The following is a 16,494-nucleotide window of genomic DNA, read 5'->3' as shown; positions in this document are numbered from 1 at the left end:
GGTGACACACTGATCTGTAAAACGGTGAGGAGATAAAGGGATGCAGATCCAGCGGTTATAGAGAAGAAAAGGGGGGCCTGAGCTTGTCATGAGGAAACTATAAATGCCTGAGTGTGTGTAGAAGCTGTGAGAACACTAGAACATCATCTCCTGTCACTGCGGTTCCACTGAGGATATCAGAGGATTGCTCTCATGTGAGACACAGATGTACAGAGTGTGTGAGGCTCTGGAGATTTTAAGATATACTCTGCAAACAATTACCAACTGGTAGTGCTTCTCCTGTGGCTGTCTCTAATTAACACGGCAACAAGGCCTTAATTGGGGGGGGCGGGGGTATCTACTTCTTTTCCCTATTGCCTTTCAGCGGCTGTCTCGGTGGTTGTGTGAGGAACAGTAAGAACAACTCGGCCACCGTCGGATTAACGGCTGGTGTGTCAACACTGCTTCGTCTCAGTGTTTTTCACCGCTTACGGGAATAAACAGGACGAGGATTGGAATCAGGTAAACGTTGCGCTCTCGCTCTCCATCTTGAGAGCTTAACTGCAAATAAAAAGCCGCCTGATTGGAATTGCCATGGCAACAAATGGCTTCTTCACTGAGGCTCGTCGCCGAGCATAGTGCACTCACCTCACCGCACAGACCAAAAGTACCTCCTGGAAGTAAAGCAGAGAGAGCCTAATATGTTTTTTTCTTTTCTCTTTTATTGTATTGCCGTGTTCCAGTAAGGGGCCCAGTCACATGGAGCCTCTGAGCTCGTATTCTCACAGAGAGAGCGCCGAGTTTCACTTGATAATGAATGTCTGTGGTGAGAATCCCATTATGGCGCTACTCCATCAAGCCTACAGAAAACACAGGAGCTGAGAGGCCTTTATGGGACATATCAGATGAGAGCTACTGTGCAAATCACACCCTTCTTTATGAACCTATTTTGCAGCACACGTGACAGACAGATAAATGCATTCACACACTACAAGAAGCAACTCTCACATTTCTCTGTGGTACTGTCAGTGTTTTTTTTTGTCAAACTGACAGCACTGCACATTGAAAACAATGGTCACAGGGTGAGCAGAGCAGAGTGGAGAGGGGAGGATCAGCACTTACCTCTTAGTAGACTGCTGCTGTAGTTGGAGAAGGAGTCAAAGATGCTGTTGGATGCCATGACAGAGAAGCCAGAACGGTGTGGAGCCCTCGCTGAAGTCAATCTCCACAGACTTCTGAGAGAGGGGGGCAGGAAACAGGAGGATTGAAACACAAAAATAAAAGTGTAGCATAAAAAGAAGTGAGGGAAGGAAGGAGAGCACAAGAGGACAAAACTCCTGGAGCTCCGAGACTCTTTGCAACCAAGAATCTAGGGTTTGTGACTACCACAGGAATCCCAAGCCACAAGCTTGCAGAGAGAGCAGCAGCATGTGTTAGCAGCAGCACCACAAGACATTTGAGAGAGAGAGAAGTGAAGAGAAGAGGGTCAGAGGCAGAAAGAAAGAAGAAACAGAAGAAACAGCAAATGTGGTTGAGAGAAAAACAGTTTAAACAAAGGCAGGCATCAACATTTGGGTCTCCAGGTGCGGAGGTGGACTCACCAGGGCTGGAGATGAGAGGGGGCCCCACCTAACGGTGCCCGGGTGGCGTAAGCAGGCTGACGGGGGCGGGGGGCCGCTTTTGTGGTGGTCTGTCAGCGGCCTGAAGGTCTGAGGTTAGCCAGCTAGCTTGTTAGCGTGGTCTGTCTCTTTCTTTCTCTTCCACGATGGTGGCGGCCTGACTGGAGCGTCAGTGCTAGTAAAAGGCTAAAAGCCACAGTCTATCTGCATCCTCCTCGCCATCCTCCACACAGACACACACTCCCCTCCGTGAGTGGTGGAGCCCACGTCACATGTCACGTGAGGTCACCGGGCCTTTCCCTCCCACCCTCCTTCCCCTCCCTCCCATCTTCTCCTATCGTCTTTGCCTTTTCTCTGGTTTCTCTTTTTCGGGTTGTACTTTCCATGGTTCTTCTTCTCTGACTCGCCGTCTTCATTCTCACTTTTCATTGGTCGTCCAAGTTTTGGAAATATTCTATTTTCTTTTGAGTTCAAACCAGGCAGCGGCCTGCGCTGCTGTGGCTCACTGAGGTTTGCAGAAAGAGCACTAAAAACCACTGCAGAGGAGCTGGAGAGACATTCAGATGTATTAAGCCCAAGACAAACACAGGAGAGAGAAAAAGACAAGACTGAATCAGATGAGGAGAAATAGAAAATGAGAGATAGCTGTGGCTGGAGGAGACAGGAAAGTGTTGTCTCTAACTGCCGAACAACACTGAGCATGCTGTGTATACTGTGTATGTGTGTCCTGTGCTAGTTTTATGTTTGTCTGACTCACGGCACATCTGTGTTTGTAAGAACCGGTGGTTTTGGGCCTGCAAAACCTCCACCCTCACTTACCACTTGATAGTATCATAATCTTAGTCTCATCAGAAGCAGAACGGCTCGACTCTGCCCGGGTTCTCTCCTGTGCCATCAGCCTTTGAAGTTCCCTTTTTTTCTCTCTTTATTTTGCCCTCTTTTATATTCGTGTACATTTAATTCTCTCACAGCTGAACCTGCATAATGCAAAAATGAAACTTTGTGTCCGCGTCACAAAATCTTTAAATATTAATTATATGCATCCCATTTTTTTTCTAACCTGAACTTCCTTATGCAATACGAAAGATATTTTTATAAAACTTTAGTATTTGCGGGCAACTGAAGTCTCTTTCCCCTGTGAAAGTGCAAAGCGATTTAACCTGATTGTGGTTTTCACACTTTTTCATTTTCTGGGTTGAATTTAAGAACGGAAAAGTGTTCACTGATGTGGCTGCTTGTACTACCCGAACGGCGTGAGCCCAATATGTGATAGCATATCACATACTGTGTTATTTTTGGAGATTTTGAACTATTTATTTGGAAGTTTCGTCTATAGTTATGAGCAAAACAGGAAATGGTTCATGTAGTTTCAGACTGCGAGAGAAATTAAGGCGCGGCACGACAGGCAAAAAGATAGTTAACAGAGATTTTGTTTCTACAGTATACTTTGTTTCAGACCGGTGAGTAGAAGATATCAGAACTACCATCAGGTGATATTGATGCAAATTAGAGCATAATTAATGAGATAGAATCAGCACTGAGTAAATTCTCATGGTGTTATCTGTCACTTCATTTCTATTGAAGATGCATGTGCATATCTCCATATCTAAGCTGTGTTCTGAAAATGACTTTGTTCACATGCACTTGGCTGTGCATCACCTCGACTGTAATACACCAAACGTTCCTTTTCTTTTCTTTGGTCTATAGCCTCAAACTTTCTGTTTTGTTGTTGACAGTGTTTTATTATTTATGAAGGAAAGATAAAAGATTTTCTGTCTTTTTTGTTTTTACACCTTAGACTGTACCAAAAAAAAAGAAACCGTACTATCAAATGAAAGTTTCACAATGAACTTTGCACCTGACGTTATTCACTGTTTACATTTCCTGGGGAAACTATGCAAATTGCTGCTTACTTAGACAGATAGCTCTTAATGTGCGTATTGGAATTTACTCAAACTATTTTTAATATTTCCATGTGAATTTTTATGAGTTCATTTTTTTTACCCGTGGTGGCTCTCGTTAGCAGGGTTACTGTGTGCAGCGATACTGTTAGGCTGCGATCTTGCAGCACAGCATCTGCATGTGTGTGCAAATAACTGGCATTTGCAGACCTCTGGGATGCTCACTTCCTCTCTCCTTTCTCCTGTCTCCCAGTGACACACTGACCATGTCTGGCCATGGGACAACAGACCCAAACCACCGTCTGGTCACTCATGTGACCCACTTGCTTTCTCTGGAAACCTGTGTGTGTGTGTGTGCGTGTGCGCGTGTGTGCGCATGTTTCTGTTCTGTTTCTGCTTCACACCTCGTTGTGTATGGATGTCAGCCCACATCTGCTAATTGCTGGACAAACCTGCTGCATGGACCACAGCATGTGTTTGTATGTGTATATACAGTACCATGTTCTGAACGTGTGTGTGTGTGAGAGAGAGAGGGAGAGCTTGCCGCTCTTCCTGGTAGGCCGCACTGCCCTGTAAATGAGCAGTTGCCGTTGAGTTAGGCGGCAGCGCGGGCTAAATGACACGGCGTGTCAGCGAGTGTGGCCGAACGCTGAGGCCACAGCCGTGGCCCCAGGGCTTTTATCAGTCCGTCCATGCGGCCACTATAGGCCTCTGACTTAACCTCACACACAGCGGAGCTTCCTCTTCTAACACCTCTCCTGCCTCCCGACATGGCCTCGGCCCTGGCCTGCCAGCCCAGGGACAGATTACAGCTCTATGTCTCCCTGCTGAACAAGAGGTAGTGTTGTCACACAGGCCCGGAGGGCAAAACCTGCAAGTCCACAGACAGGGTTTCCAGACCTTTATGCTGTTTTATACTTTAGAGTCTTGAGCTTCAGCCCAAGGAGGTCAGACCCCAACCCATCTCCAAACCAGTGTCAGTTAGAATTTTTACTTTCTTTGGGGTCACTGGTTTGGTTGGTTTGGAGTCAGGGGTCTCCCGACTTCTGCTTTGGTGTCGTCCGTGTTTGCTGGAGTGCAGCATACCGGTTTCACAGAACAGAGCCTCGTGGTTGTTTCAGTTTATAATCATTTTATGTGGCTGTATTTGTGCAAGCGAGACATGCTGCTGGTAATAAGTCATGTTTTCTTCTTCAGATTTCATTAAAGTGAGAAATATATTTTTCTGCTATTTGTTTCCAAAAAGGCAGACTGTTTTAAATTATTGTCAATTTCCTTGTTTTTGTCCGCTTGTGGAAACAAAGACACTGCATCTGGATTTTTACTGAGAAATAAAGGAAAAGCTAAAAAAAACAAAAACACGCACACACACACACACATATATATGCAAAGAGCCATCCCACAGCATTGTGCAAGAATGGGAACTAGCTCCATTGTAGTGCTGTCCAAACTTGACATTTGAAGAAAGCACCGGAGTCGAGGCCTCAGTCTACTGTGTGTTTTTTCTTCTTTGTCTAGGTAAACATCTGCTTCATGTTTTGAAATGTATCTCATGGCTTTGCACTGCCCATGACCGTGAGGGGAAAATAGTCTCAAGATCATTGTGGCCGTCTTCCTCTCAATTCTTTTTTTCCCCTGCCCAGGCCTTGTTTATCAAGCCCCTGTATTTAAGCTTAATATAACTCCTGTTTTGCTGAGAAAACTGTGGTGGTTTAATCACTGTCAGTGGTCCTACGCCTCTCGGGTGTGGCTCGCAAGCAAAAAGGACCCAGTGCGGTCGTGCGTCCAGCTGCAAAGGGGCTTATTTTGTGGTCTAAAAATTGCAGGCTTCCCCATATGTTCCCCATAAACGTGGAATGCAGCGTGGGACTTGAGGAGGCTTTTATAATGAAGTGGCCGTCATTGCATCAAACACCATGATCCTGCCTGCGCTGTAGGATAGGCCATGGGAGCCCATTTTTGGGCTGCGTACACGGGTCCAATGTCCCGACTTCTCACTCACACCTCATTTTCCTGATTTTCTTTTAATTATGTTACAATGCTCATTCCACCTACCAGTGTCCCAGTTTGCTTTCAGTACTCAGAGTCAAAATTTCCCGTCAATTTACAGTAAAGTAGTGGCGGTGTCATTTGACAGCATTAAACTGGTATTTTACAGTGTGTCTACTGTAATCTGCAAACAAGTTTCTTACTTTTTGTTTTGTATTCTGCGTGAATAATGTGTTACGATGGGGTTCATTGCTGTAAATTAACAGTTTTTTTTAAATTATTAGTGTAAAGACACTGAATGTTCTCAACCTTAAATGCTCTTTTCAACCACAAAATAACTAAAATAACTTCACAGCATTTCCAAATTAATTATTTGAACTCGAGCAGTTACATTTCCATGACTCCTAGGCTGTCAACAAGGAAAAAAACTTTGTTATATTGTAAAATGTAAAGTATCTTCCTGTTAATCTTCTATTTCCCTGCAAAGAGCAGGGCATTATCGTAAAAAAATCCTTTATTTTTACAGAAAGTTAGTAAAATGTGAGCTTGCTATGCAGATCTGCTTAAACGTTAGAGTGCTCTTGGTGTACAGCGGTTTTTTACAGTGTGTCATTTATTAACTTGCCCATTTTTCATGTAAAAATAGCCTCCGAGACAAAACCTTTACATATAACTCCAAACACTTCTGGAAATTCTCAAGCACTGGCACCCCAAAGAGGAAGTGGGCATCAGACCTTGTAAGAGACAAATAAAAAAAGTAAAACATTCCTAACGTGTCACACTTCAAATAAACCGGGAAGCAGCTGAGCAGCCCGAGCCGTTATTCTAGAGAGAGTTCTTAGAAAAGAAAGTTGCAGCTGTGTGAGAAATTAGTTCAGTGTTACCAGCTCAGCATTAATCTGTAGTGTAGCGTGTCTCTCTGTGTGTCTACATGCGTGTGTGCGCGCACACTTGTGTTGTTGTTTTCACTGTCAGCGAGGCACTCCCAGATGCAGCGGTTTCAGCATGCAGTATCACCGTTGGAAGCGATCGCCGGGCCCATTATTTATTTATTGGCTCCAGCAGACATGGAGACTGTGGTAACCGCACTGAGAGGAGGGGCAGCGGGGGCGCCGTGTCGCCACACACGGTGCAGCAGGCCGTATCCCAGATATTCCCGAGGAGCGCTGCGCGTACAGTATACGGTAACCCGTGGCTGCTAAATAAAGGAGAACTGTGCCACTGCAATGTGGATATTTCTGGAGAAAGCTGACCCTGCATTAGGTCACGATCAGCAACGATAAGCTGAGTGAGGAGAGGCGAGATTAAAGCTTAACTTTGTTCCAGCTGCCAGGTGAGGGACGTGGCTGAATTCAGATGGTGTAGTTTTGGGCGCCTGGCACCTGCTGCGACCCTTTAAGATATATTTACCATGTTTACAGGTAGTAAAGTCTCCATCCGACCCCCTTAACCAAAGCTCTTCCTGTTATTCAGAAACTGTGCCAATGCAAAGACTGAGCATCCAGCTTCCTTTGCACCAGGTTGATTCAAAAGCTTCACGCAACTTCTGGCAAAGAGCTGTGCAGGCAGACGTCAGACAGGTGCCCCTGTGTGCTTAATGAAAGTGCAAAAACAGTGCGTTTGTCCCAATAAGTCATTTTTGAAGTCGTAATCTGATTTGCTTTCATTAATTTTCAACTCAATTCCGTTTGATTTCCAAATCTCACCAACAGTCGCCTCACGGAGCTTTATGTAGTAAGGTGAAGACCCTACAATCATAGAGAGAAAAAATACCAACAATCAGGCAACCACCTATGACAGGGGTGTCAAACATAAGGCCCGGGGGCCAGAATCGGCCCACTGAAAGAGGACACAAACTTTTAACTGTATTGAACTGTGTTTTACAGCTTCCCACTGTCACAAAGTGACAGGCAAGGGAAAACACCCTTTTAACAGGAAGACACCTCAGAACCTTCAGTGTAATAGCTCGCACTACATACTTGTATTATTTAGTTCTTCAGCTAAAGAGGAATCCGTTGAGAAAATTGTCCAAGTTGGTTCAACTTTAAATAATTTGGAACCTATAATTTTGCTCTCTTTAGGTGCTGGGATAGCTCGTCAGGTTGAGTCGTCACCCCTGTGCGTCAAAAGGCCATCGCAGGGGCTCAGGTTTGAGTCCCCCGAGACCACTTCCTGTTTGTGTCGTTCCCCCCGTGCTCTCTCTCTCTCTCTCTGACTTCCTGTCTAGTCTACTGCCCTCACGAAGGATAACCAGTTAGTTAATCTTTTGTGTTTATTGCGATAATCTCGATGGTAACTGAGACATAAAAGTAGTTAAAGAAAAAGTAAGTTTAACATTTTACAGTCTAGTAGTGTGCACCCACTATATAACCAAGCCTATAAAAGCAACTCTAACAGGTATGGAAAGGTAAGGAAGTTATAGGAATAATTTAAACATAATGAAAGTTATAGATAGAACATTTTAGACTTTAAATAGAGGCAATTTATGTATTTTAGAATGATGTTTGGGGCTTAAAATGGGGTTTAAAAGCTTTTAAAAAATGTGTTAAGTACTGGATGAATCAACATGCTGTTTTCATCATCAAATTTAACATTCTAAGATTTTAGGATCCTAACCCCAACCCTGTATTATTAAATAAATAATAAAGAGCGTGTCTTATTCTAGGCCAGGTTTGTCCTGGCGAAGGTTCAAGCCCAGATTCTTTTGCAGCTTCTAGCTGATCAAATCAATTTCTTTACTCCCATAATTAATTAATGTATACTGTATGCACCATATCACATTACTGTTCATTATATTTTCATATATAAGAGCAAATAAAAGAGCTACTTCTGGATGTATAAATCAAAATTCTGCTAAATCTGAACTAGCTAGAAGTTATTTCAAGCCAAACTTTATTTTTTATTTAAGTATTTATATCAGGTTTAAGTGAGCAAATATTTAAGAAAAATGCCGAGCTAACCCAATTTGTAAAGTCTCTGAAGAGAATCTTCAATCAGATTTCCAGCTGGTGTAGATGTTATTTCCTGAAGGTTGTGTGTCGGCTAAAAGATGTCAGGCTTACCAAAAATTTGACGAACCTATCCCAGAAATAATTAATTTAATTTGATTTAGTTTAATTGAATTCCTTAATTGAATTTCTTGGCGGAGTTGTCAGCTTTTGGCAGATTCTCTGACACACAACATCACAGCTCCTCGGCTTTTGGAGCTAACGCCTGCACACACAGTGACCGGAGTTAGTTTAGAAACCTCTGTCCCAAGTTTCCTCCGAGTGTTTCTCATTGTGTTCCTGAATAGAGAATCGTGTGCACTGCAGCAGTTTCCTTTCTCTGTGTTTGCAACATCACATAATGCTGCCTTTGCCTGTTATAAACATTAGTTGCTATTACTTTGAAAATCAGATGAGGAAGAGGAGTGATAGAAAAGACAACACTAAACACCCCACCAAGCGCCTCCTAGTTTTATGATGTTTTGCTTGAGAGTGCTTATCACATTGTGCCTGTGTGTTCTGCGAACCGCTCGTATTCACCAGAGTGGTAAATTTACGCTCAGCTTTGAGGTACACAGAGGCACCACATCATGGCAACAGAGCAGCTGGAGGGCTGAAGAGCTGCAGCCTCACATAAAAGCACCCGTAAACCCGAGACCTCATTTACCCCAAATGCCCCAACTCTCAACACACACGCACACATCTCAGCCCCAGCCAGACCAGAATAGAGCAGGCCACGGTCTTGCCACAAACCCAATTCATCCCATTGACCTCAATGCATCATCGGGATCTCCTGCACCAACGCAGGTGGAATGCTCTCATACTTTTTTCTTCTGTTTCGTGTCACCATTTCATGGTTGCCGCTAAGATGTAACTCCCGTGTAATTTGTGCATTTTCTGCACATCTGCATATTTTTCTTTGCAGAGCTGCAGCAAGTGTGTCAAACTGGTATCAGCATGTTTTATTACGTGTGCGTGTATGCACGCATGCGTCTGTGTTTATGTGTGTGCGTGTTTTACGTATTTCCTGTGGTTCAGACATGGGTTTTGAATGTGACAGACAAGCTTGCGAGCATGCTAGTCTGTGTGGGGCAGGATGTTCCTCTACAGCAGATGCATAGTGGTTTACTTCTGTGCGTGTGAGCGTATGCCCCTGCATAGCTACATGAAACAGTCGCTTTAATCCTGCAGCTTGTTTAAGAAAAGTTCAAAGCAAATAGGTCCAGTGTGCACGCATTTCACTCTATAAAAAGTGACGTGCATTTTCGTCTCCATTAAAGTGCCTCTGTAGCAATGTTAGATGTAAAATAAGTTCTCATTTGCAGCGTGGTGGAGGAAATAGTGAGCGCCTTAGCTTGTGCCAAAATTGCTTTGACACGATATTAAAAAGCTGTCTTGCAAGTTAAAATTAAAAGCATGGGAACGAAATCTAATTGCTGGTTTTGAGGCCAAATTTTTATGTTCTTACTCCCTCTTCTAGGTCTATCAGCATTATTGTTATTTACTATAAACATTTTTTTGTATTCAAATTTCCCCTCTCGCCCCTGCCTGTCTTTATCCTTCAAGCAACCGTGTTTCTGACACTCACGAGTCCTCGGCCTCCTTCCTTCCGCTTAGCGTACAGCCTCAGGGTGCTGGACTTGGGGTGAAACCCTCCATGCGTGGTAAGGTTTCTTGTCTTGATGTCAGTGGCTTCTGTCGCCTCCTTTGGCCAGCTTATTTATCCCATCAGGGTATCTTCTTCGTCCCATTCAGCTGACTCCTCAGGACTTGCCTGACGCTCTGCAGGTGGTTGCAGCTTTCCTAGTGGCCTCTTCATGGGTCTGATTTGCCTGTGGGATCCCCAGGTACATGTAGCTGTCCTCCATGTCTGCGATATTGCCTTCAGTTCTGACTACCTTCCCTCTCTTCGTTACCATCCGACTACACTTCTCCGATCCGAATGACATTCCGATATCGTTGCTGTAGATCCTTGTGGTGTGGATCAGTGAATTGATGTTCACTCCTGGCATACAGCTTGATGTCATCCATGTAGAGGAGGTGGCAGACGACTGCTCCATTGTTGGTACCCATTGCCGGTATTGTTGATGATCTCAGTGAGGGGGTTCAGGCCTATGCAGAACAGCAGTGGGGACAGAGCGTCTCCTTGGTAGATCCCACACTTGATGATGACTTGTACTGTAGGCTTGAAATGTGTGTATATATACATGTATAAGTTAAACATATATTTTGACATCACATATGCCTTAAGTATTTGCTTGGAAAGTAAACGTAAGTACAGCTGTAAAATCAAAGTTAATATTTGGATCCAAAGAGTTCCATAGCTTGTACCTGATGGAGTGTTTGTTATGCCATCTCATTTAACCGGAGCATGTGAGCGATTACGTGCGAGTTTGCAGCATGATAACACATGACTGACTGTTTGTAAGCGATGGTTTAACCAAATTAGTGTGATTTATTATTTCCGCCCCACACATGCGAAACTAAAAACAAATCATCTTTAATGGTGGAATTATTATTTTTTCTCAGTTATTTAAACTCCCGCTCTCCTCGGAAATATGTTTTTGCTTATCGTTAAATCCTCGGATGTTTGACCTTCACTGTATAATATGATAAATGTTTATAAACCGAACGTCTGTTTTCAAATTCATCTGCTGAAAGCGTTCAGTGATGTGGGAGAAATTTTGCGGCTGATTAATGAAAATTGTCTTTTGAACAAAGTCAAGCCAATAGAGCGCGTTTCATCGGACACACAGAGGACTAATGTGCTTAAATAATGAAATAAGATTAGTAACAACTGTCTTACGTTTGTTTACATGATAAAACGTTATTAATAGAACTTCACATTATCAGCATGATTATGCATCTGTATTATGGAGAGCAAAAAAATCAAGATATTTACTTCATAATCAGCAAAGAAGAGGATGTTAGATCACAGCTCGTGGTGAAATTAAAAGCAGCATGTTCGCATTACCAAGAATTTTGTGACTCAGTGTAATGGGTAATGGCCAGTGCTGACACCATACCCTTCACATAACTCCACTGATTTTGTATGCATGCATGCATGCATGTGTGTTTGTAGCTGTGACCTGCTTTCATATTGCAGCTAACTCATCTCAGAAACTCGGTGGTTTTACTGACCTAGAACAGGATTTGGGGGGGGGCTCAGGAAATCCACGGCTGCATTTTTGTGTGTGTGCTTGTATGTGTGTGTGTCTGTGCAAACTGTGAATGTAGGCATATGTGCATAAGCTTTTTACAGTCTTTTGAAAGCCGGTAACATAATAGCACGCACCATTTTTCTCCATAATGTCGTTCTCACTTTCTCTCCCCCCCTCCCCCAACAGCCTCGCTTTCATTTGTCTCCTGCTTTGACAAATAGGACTGACGTCCATTAGGATGCTTTATGAGGTGATGGTGACACGGGGCACTCTCATAACACCGCCTCAACTCCCCAAACACACACACACACAGTCTGAGTCTCCCTGTGTTTCTCTGCCTCCTCATTCATCCTTTGTGCTCTTTAATATCGGAGCTCATTGCTCTTTGTCATCCGTTGCAATGCATCCTTGTGCTGTCTCCCAGTGTGTGTGTATGTGTGTGTGTGTGTGTCTGAATCCTCGCTGGTCGAGGTGCTGCGCACGTCTGATCTGTGATCCGAGGCTGGCTTTTTTTCAGAGGGAAACATGTTGTGTTTCCTTTGTGGGTGGGGAGTGCGTCTGTGGAGGGGGATTCCTAATGAAGGCCACTCGCAGCGGCCTCTCTCCTGGTCTCTAATGCATCCCAGGCCCCCCAAGACCGGCTGACTGGCAGGCTGTATGACGGCTTGGACTCACGGGTGCACAACGATAAAGTAGGTGTGCTACAGCGTAAACCTGCTTCACTTCCCTCTGCTCCACTCTACATGCCTGTATGCTAGTGGTGCTGATGGTGTCAAAGACCACCGTCAGGCTTCTTTTAATGACTCTCCTGCTCTCACTATTATTTAATATAGAAGGAGCACCTCACTGATAGTTCCAGCCCACTGATTATTCACCTCACAGACACAATACACTCTCAGGAAATAAAGTACAGCTGTTGTACCCTTGACTGCGTACTGTGAGTTCATGTTTTTTAGCATACATATGCATAGAAATGGACTAGCATTTGTATTTTTATTTAGATTTGGAGGTTTGGAGGAAACCAGAGCACCCACAGGTCCCTAAAGACAATCAAACCCAGACCCTCAGCGAGCTCTACGACTAGTTTATTTCACGTAAACAATTATATGAATAGTAAAACCTTAAAATGTTACCAATTTTCTTTTTGCATTTAGCTGAGCACACACTGTCTTCTGATATTGCTCCTGAAATGAAGTGTCAGCCCACCAAAGGGTCCAATCCAAACCACTGGATGGCTCTGAAATATGCTAAAACTGCATATTTGAATTTTTCAGCTGCGATTGCCTCATCTTTAAAAGTTATTATGAATCATAAAAATAGTCAAATAAAAGTATTCAGTTGGAAACATTTTTGTGCCTTTTTTAGGCACTGCAAGCTGTAAATTGTACTGAACATGTAACAAATAAACGTATTTTACAATAAAAGACTCAGTTTGTGTAATAGATACGTGTATATTATTTTTCTGGTCTGGCCCACTTGCACTCCGATTGGATCCCATGTGACCCCATGAACAAAAAAATGACATCCCTGATTTAGGCGGACTTAACGTCACAGGTCCAATAACTTTGCATCCCTGTGCTCTTTCATGTAGAACAATACACGTACTTTTACTGTTCCGCCATTTCTGTGAGAGAACATGCTAAACCACGGCTGTGGGCTGGTTGTGATGCGAATAACTGCCTCGCTATGTCTTTTTAAGGTCATAAACTTCCCTATTAAACTCAGCAGAAAATGCCACTTGCTGTATCCATAACTTTCAACATGGAGAAGTCACACAACAGCTGTTTCATTCTGGGAGTTGACTCAAGCTTTGTCACCACAGATAGAGCACACAATAGAGGCTCAAAATATGACACCATGATGATATAATTCAGCCTACAGTGAAGAAAAAAAAATCCCCTAAAATGACCACAAGTAAGTGTGACCTGACCTTACTTACACATATTGTGTGTGTATATAAGTGAAGGCTGATAAAGTTGATTCCTCTCTGTGACCAAGCTGCATTATTGTCCAGTCACCGCTATTAAAATCATACCAAAAAGCCACACTGCTGCAAAGGCTGTTCCCATACACGCCATTCTGCTCGTCAGCAGAGCAAGAAAACATATTCTTCCTTATTTAATAATGCATTTCTGCAACATGTTTTTTTTTTAAGTAATTAAAAATGTGCAGTATTGTAGTGCAGCATGGTTCACAACTACTGATAATGAACCACTTCCGCAGCAGCCATAGAGCTATATTTATAAGAATTTACCTCAAATGATCTGAAAACAACAGAAACTAGAGGCCAGTGTGAAAGGAGCGAATGTAGCTAAATGACTTAAACAGTTATTTATAAGCGCTCTTAAACAAAGAAGCAAAAACCATATTGATCATATGTCAGAATGGTCTTTCTCTTAGAGGGAAGCTTCTCCATTTTCTCCTACAGGAAGCCGATTTCACCCACCAAATGCTAGCTTTCAGGTAAAGCCTGCTGACTGGTCAATTAGGATTTTATGGCAGGACGTCCTCTCTCCATGGCACCTGTTTCAAAACAACAGCAACAGACATTAGGAACATGGTGAGAACACAACCGAAACTTCGATGTTTGTGTCCAGAGGAGCTGTTTGCGGTGGTGGATGGTAACTGCTATCAGGAAGCTGCAGCTACAAATGTTCTGCTTCCGCTCGCTTCTTACCCAACGTATGAGTCGTGGTGCTGTATTTTACGAAAATAAAAAGAAATATCGCTTTTGCCTCCAACGTCTAATCAAAAACATGAACATAAATCAAATTTAACTCATGTAATTTACATTTCTGGACTACAGCGCTTTACGGCTGGACTCTCTCATGCTGATGTCGATGTTGAGTATGTATAGTATATGCAGTATAAGACACGTACAGTAATAATAATAGTAGTATTTTATTTTTTGGATTAAAACAATACAAAAGGCATAATAACAATGACAGCTCGCTAGCTGGGCTTCTGCTGGTGCAGACCAATGTAGGAATGAGAAAGCTGTGAATATATACTCACCAGCACTGTGGTTTTAACACCTTGGTACGAGAATATAAACTGTACAGAGTTATAGGGAACTATATGATGATGCTTTTGGTTTTTTTTTTTTAAATTTACAGAGATAGCTGAGTCAAATTCAAACATACTTCTTGCTGCTGTAAGACCTCAGGAACAAGGTCTGCAGAGATCAGCGATGGAGACATCATCTTCGACATCCCAGTTTTAGTGTTTGCATGTATGGAGCGAAGGTGCACAAGGACCAGTATGACTTTTAAAAAGATGTTAATCAGGACTGGCATTCATTTTCTCACACCCCCTCACAGCTTTGGCTTTAGGCTGTAAATTAGGCTTAGGTTCAGGTTAGGAAAAGCTTTGGGGTTAGACGCGTCGTTTTGATGGTTAGTGTTAGGGATCGTGTATGAACAATTAATGTTCCCACAAAGCCATCCAAGCGTGTCTCTGCGCGTGTGCGTGTGTGTGTGTGGGTGTTTGTGTCATTTCCTCAGTATTTACTGATCTTCTGCATCTCCTATCTTACATCTGTCTTCAACTTTGGTTGTGTGCAGACTTTCATGGAAATTTGCCTTTATTTTTTTTAATATACAAATAAATAAAAATAAACAAATATTCAAGATATGTGTCACAAGTAATGTATGTAAAATTATTAAAAGGGAGATTTTATATGAAATAAATGCATATATGTGTGTGTGTGTGAGAGATATATTGATTGATTTATTTCATGCATATGTATCGCTCATTGCTTATGTGCGATCTCTTGGTTTTGAAGACAGCGCTTCTGAAGTTGTTTCCCACGCTCATTGCTGTAAATAGGTCTAGAGGCTGCTGGGTAAAAAGACACGCACGCATACAAAAATACACACAGAGAAACTCCCACTGCGATCCATGCATCGCTTCACCTATATAAAATATATGGCGCTGCTTTGACAGGAGCAGGTGCTTTTTGCATCTTCTTCCTTGGAAGGCACAAAAAAGCCAGAGTGTGCATCTTAAGGTGCTCATATGTAAATTTCTGCTTGTGTGTGTGAGTATTTGTGTGTGTCTGCTGACTGTCTGGGAGCGGGTATATAGCCAGGTGCTTGCTGACATACTGGGGCTTTGTGGTTGTGGTTGGTGGCTTGCTTGCTGTGCAGACAACCGAGAAGGAACTGCCTATTTTTTCTGTATTTCTATCTGCTTGTGTGTGTGTGTGTGTGTGTGTGTGTGTGTGTGTGTGTCTGTGTGTGAATTTATTTTTGAATATAGATCCTATTCTATATCGTTCGCACTCTGTTTCGTGACTAGACTCGGGGGATATGGTTTCCGCTGCAGTGCTACTTGAGTGCATGTGAGTTTGCTGCAGTCTGCCAGTTTGTGTCTGCAGTTGTAGTGATGTTAACATTTTTATTCCATTTTTCCTATGTTGCTTTGAGCTGTGGATGTGTCATACGCAGGGGTACCTGCTGCAGGCAACAAATGCCCACTTTACTCCACAGTGAATCTCTGTGTTCGCCATTTTCAAAATGGAGCTGCGCCGTATAAACACACCAGCAGGCAGTTTTAGAGGCAGCAGGTGATAGATCAGAGGATATAGTAACATTGGCTTTATCAAAGGCCCCGTTCCAACCCACATAAGGGAGTTTATTGCGGGCTCACTACAAAGGGAAACAATGGTTGGAGTGGGAGTAGATAAAGCTCTGCCATTCCCGCAGCCTTGGCTCAGGAACCCTGGTGTCACATGATGCCCGAGGTGAATACGATTGCGGCCTATAGGCTTGAAAGCAGCAGCGTTTGGTCTGTGGGCACATGACATCGGTACTGTATGGCAGTGAGCCTGCCTAACTGTGACTGTGTCAGAAGCTGC

The 16,494-nt window shown here is 43.2% G+C and overlaps 1 protein-coding gene across 2 annotated transcripts in view; it reads right to left on the bottom strand.

The window, feature by feature from the left end:
* The window catches only part of runx3 (RUNX family transcription factor 3), a 48,365-nt gene extending 46,523 nt beyond the window's left edge, over nt 1-1,842 (bottom strand). The window contains exons 1-2 of one of the 2 annotated variants that reach the window (XM_005477626.4): nt 1,581-1,842; nt 1,102-1,214 (exon numbers count right to left, since the gene is read on the bottom strand). In XM_005477626.4, coding sequence (XP_005477683.1) covers nt 1,102-1,159 — 58 coding nt within the window. In that variant the 5' untranslated portion in view covers nt 1,160-1,214; nt 1,581-1,842. The remainder of the gene's footprint in view (nt 1-1,101; nt 1,215-1,580) is intronic. The other variant, XM_013271918.3, reaches the window with a different exon arrangement.
* Nucleotides 1,843-16,494: the final 14,652 nt, after the last annotated feature.

The sequence above is a fragment of the Oreochromis niloticus genome, linkage group LG19 (assembly GCF_001858045.2).
Source record: "Oreochromis niloticus isolate F11D_XX linkage group LG19, O_niloticus_UMD_NMBU, whole genome shotgun sequence".
NCBI lineage: Eukaryota > Metazoa > Chordata > Actinopteri > Cichliformes > Cichlidae > Oreochromis > Oreochromis niloticus.
This window is presented reverse-complemented; position numbering and strand designations above follow the sequence as displayed.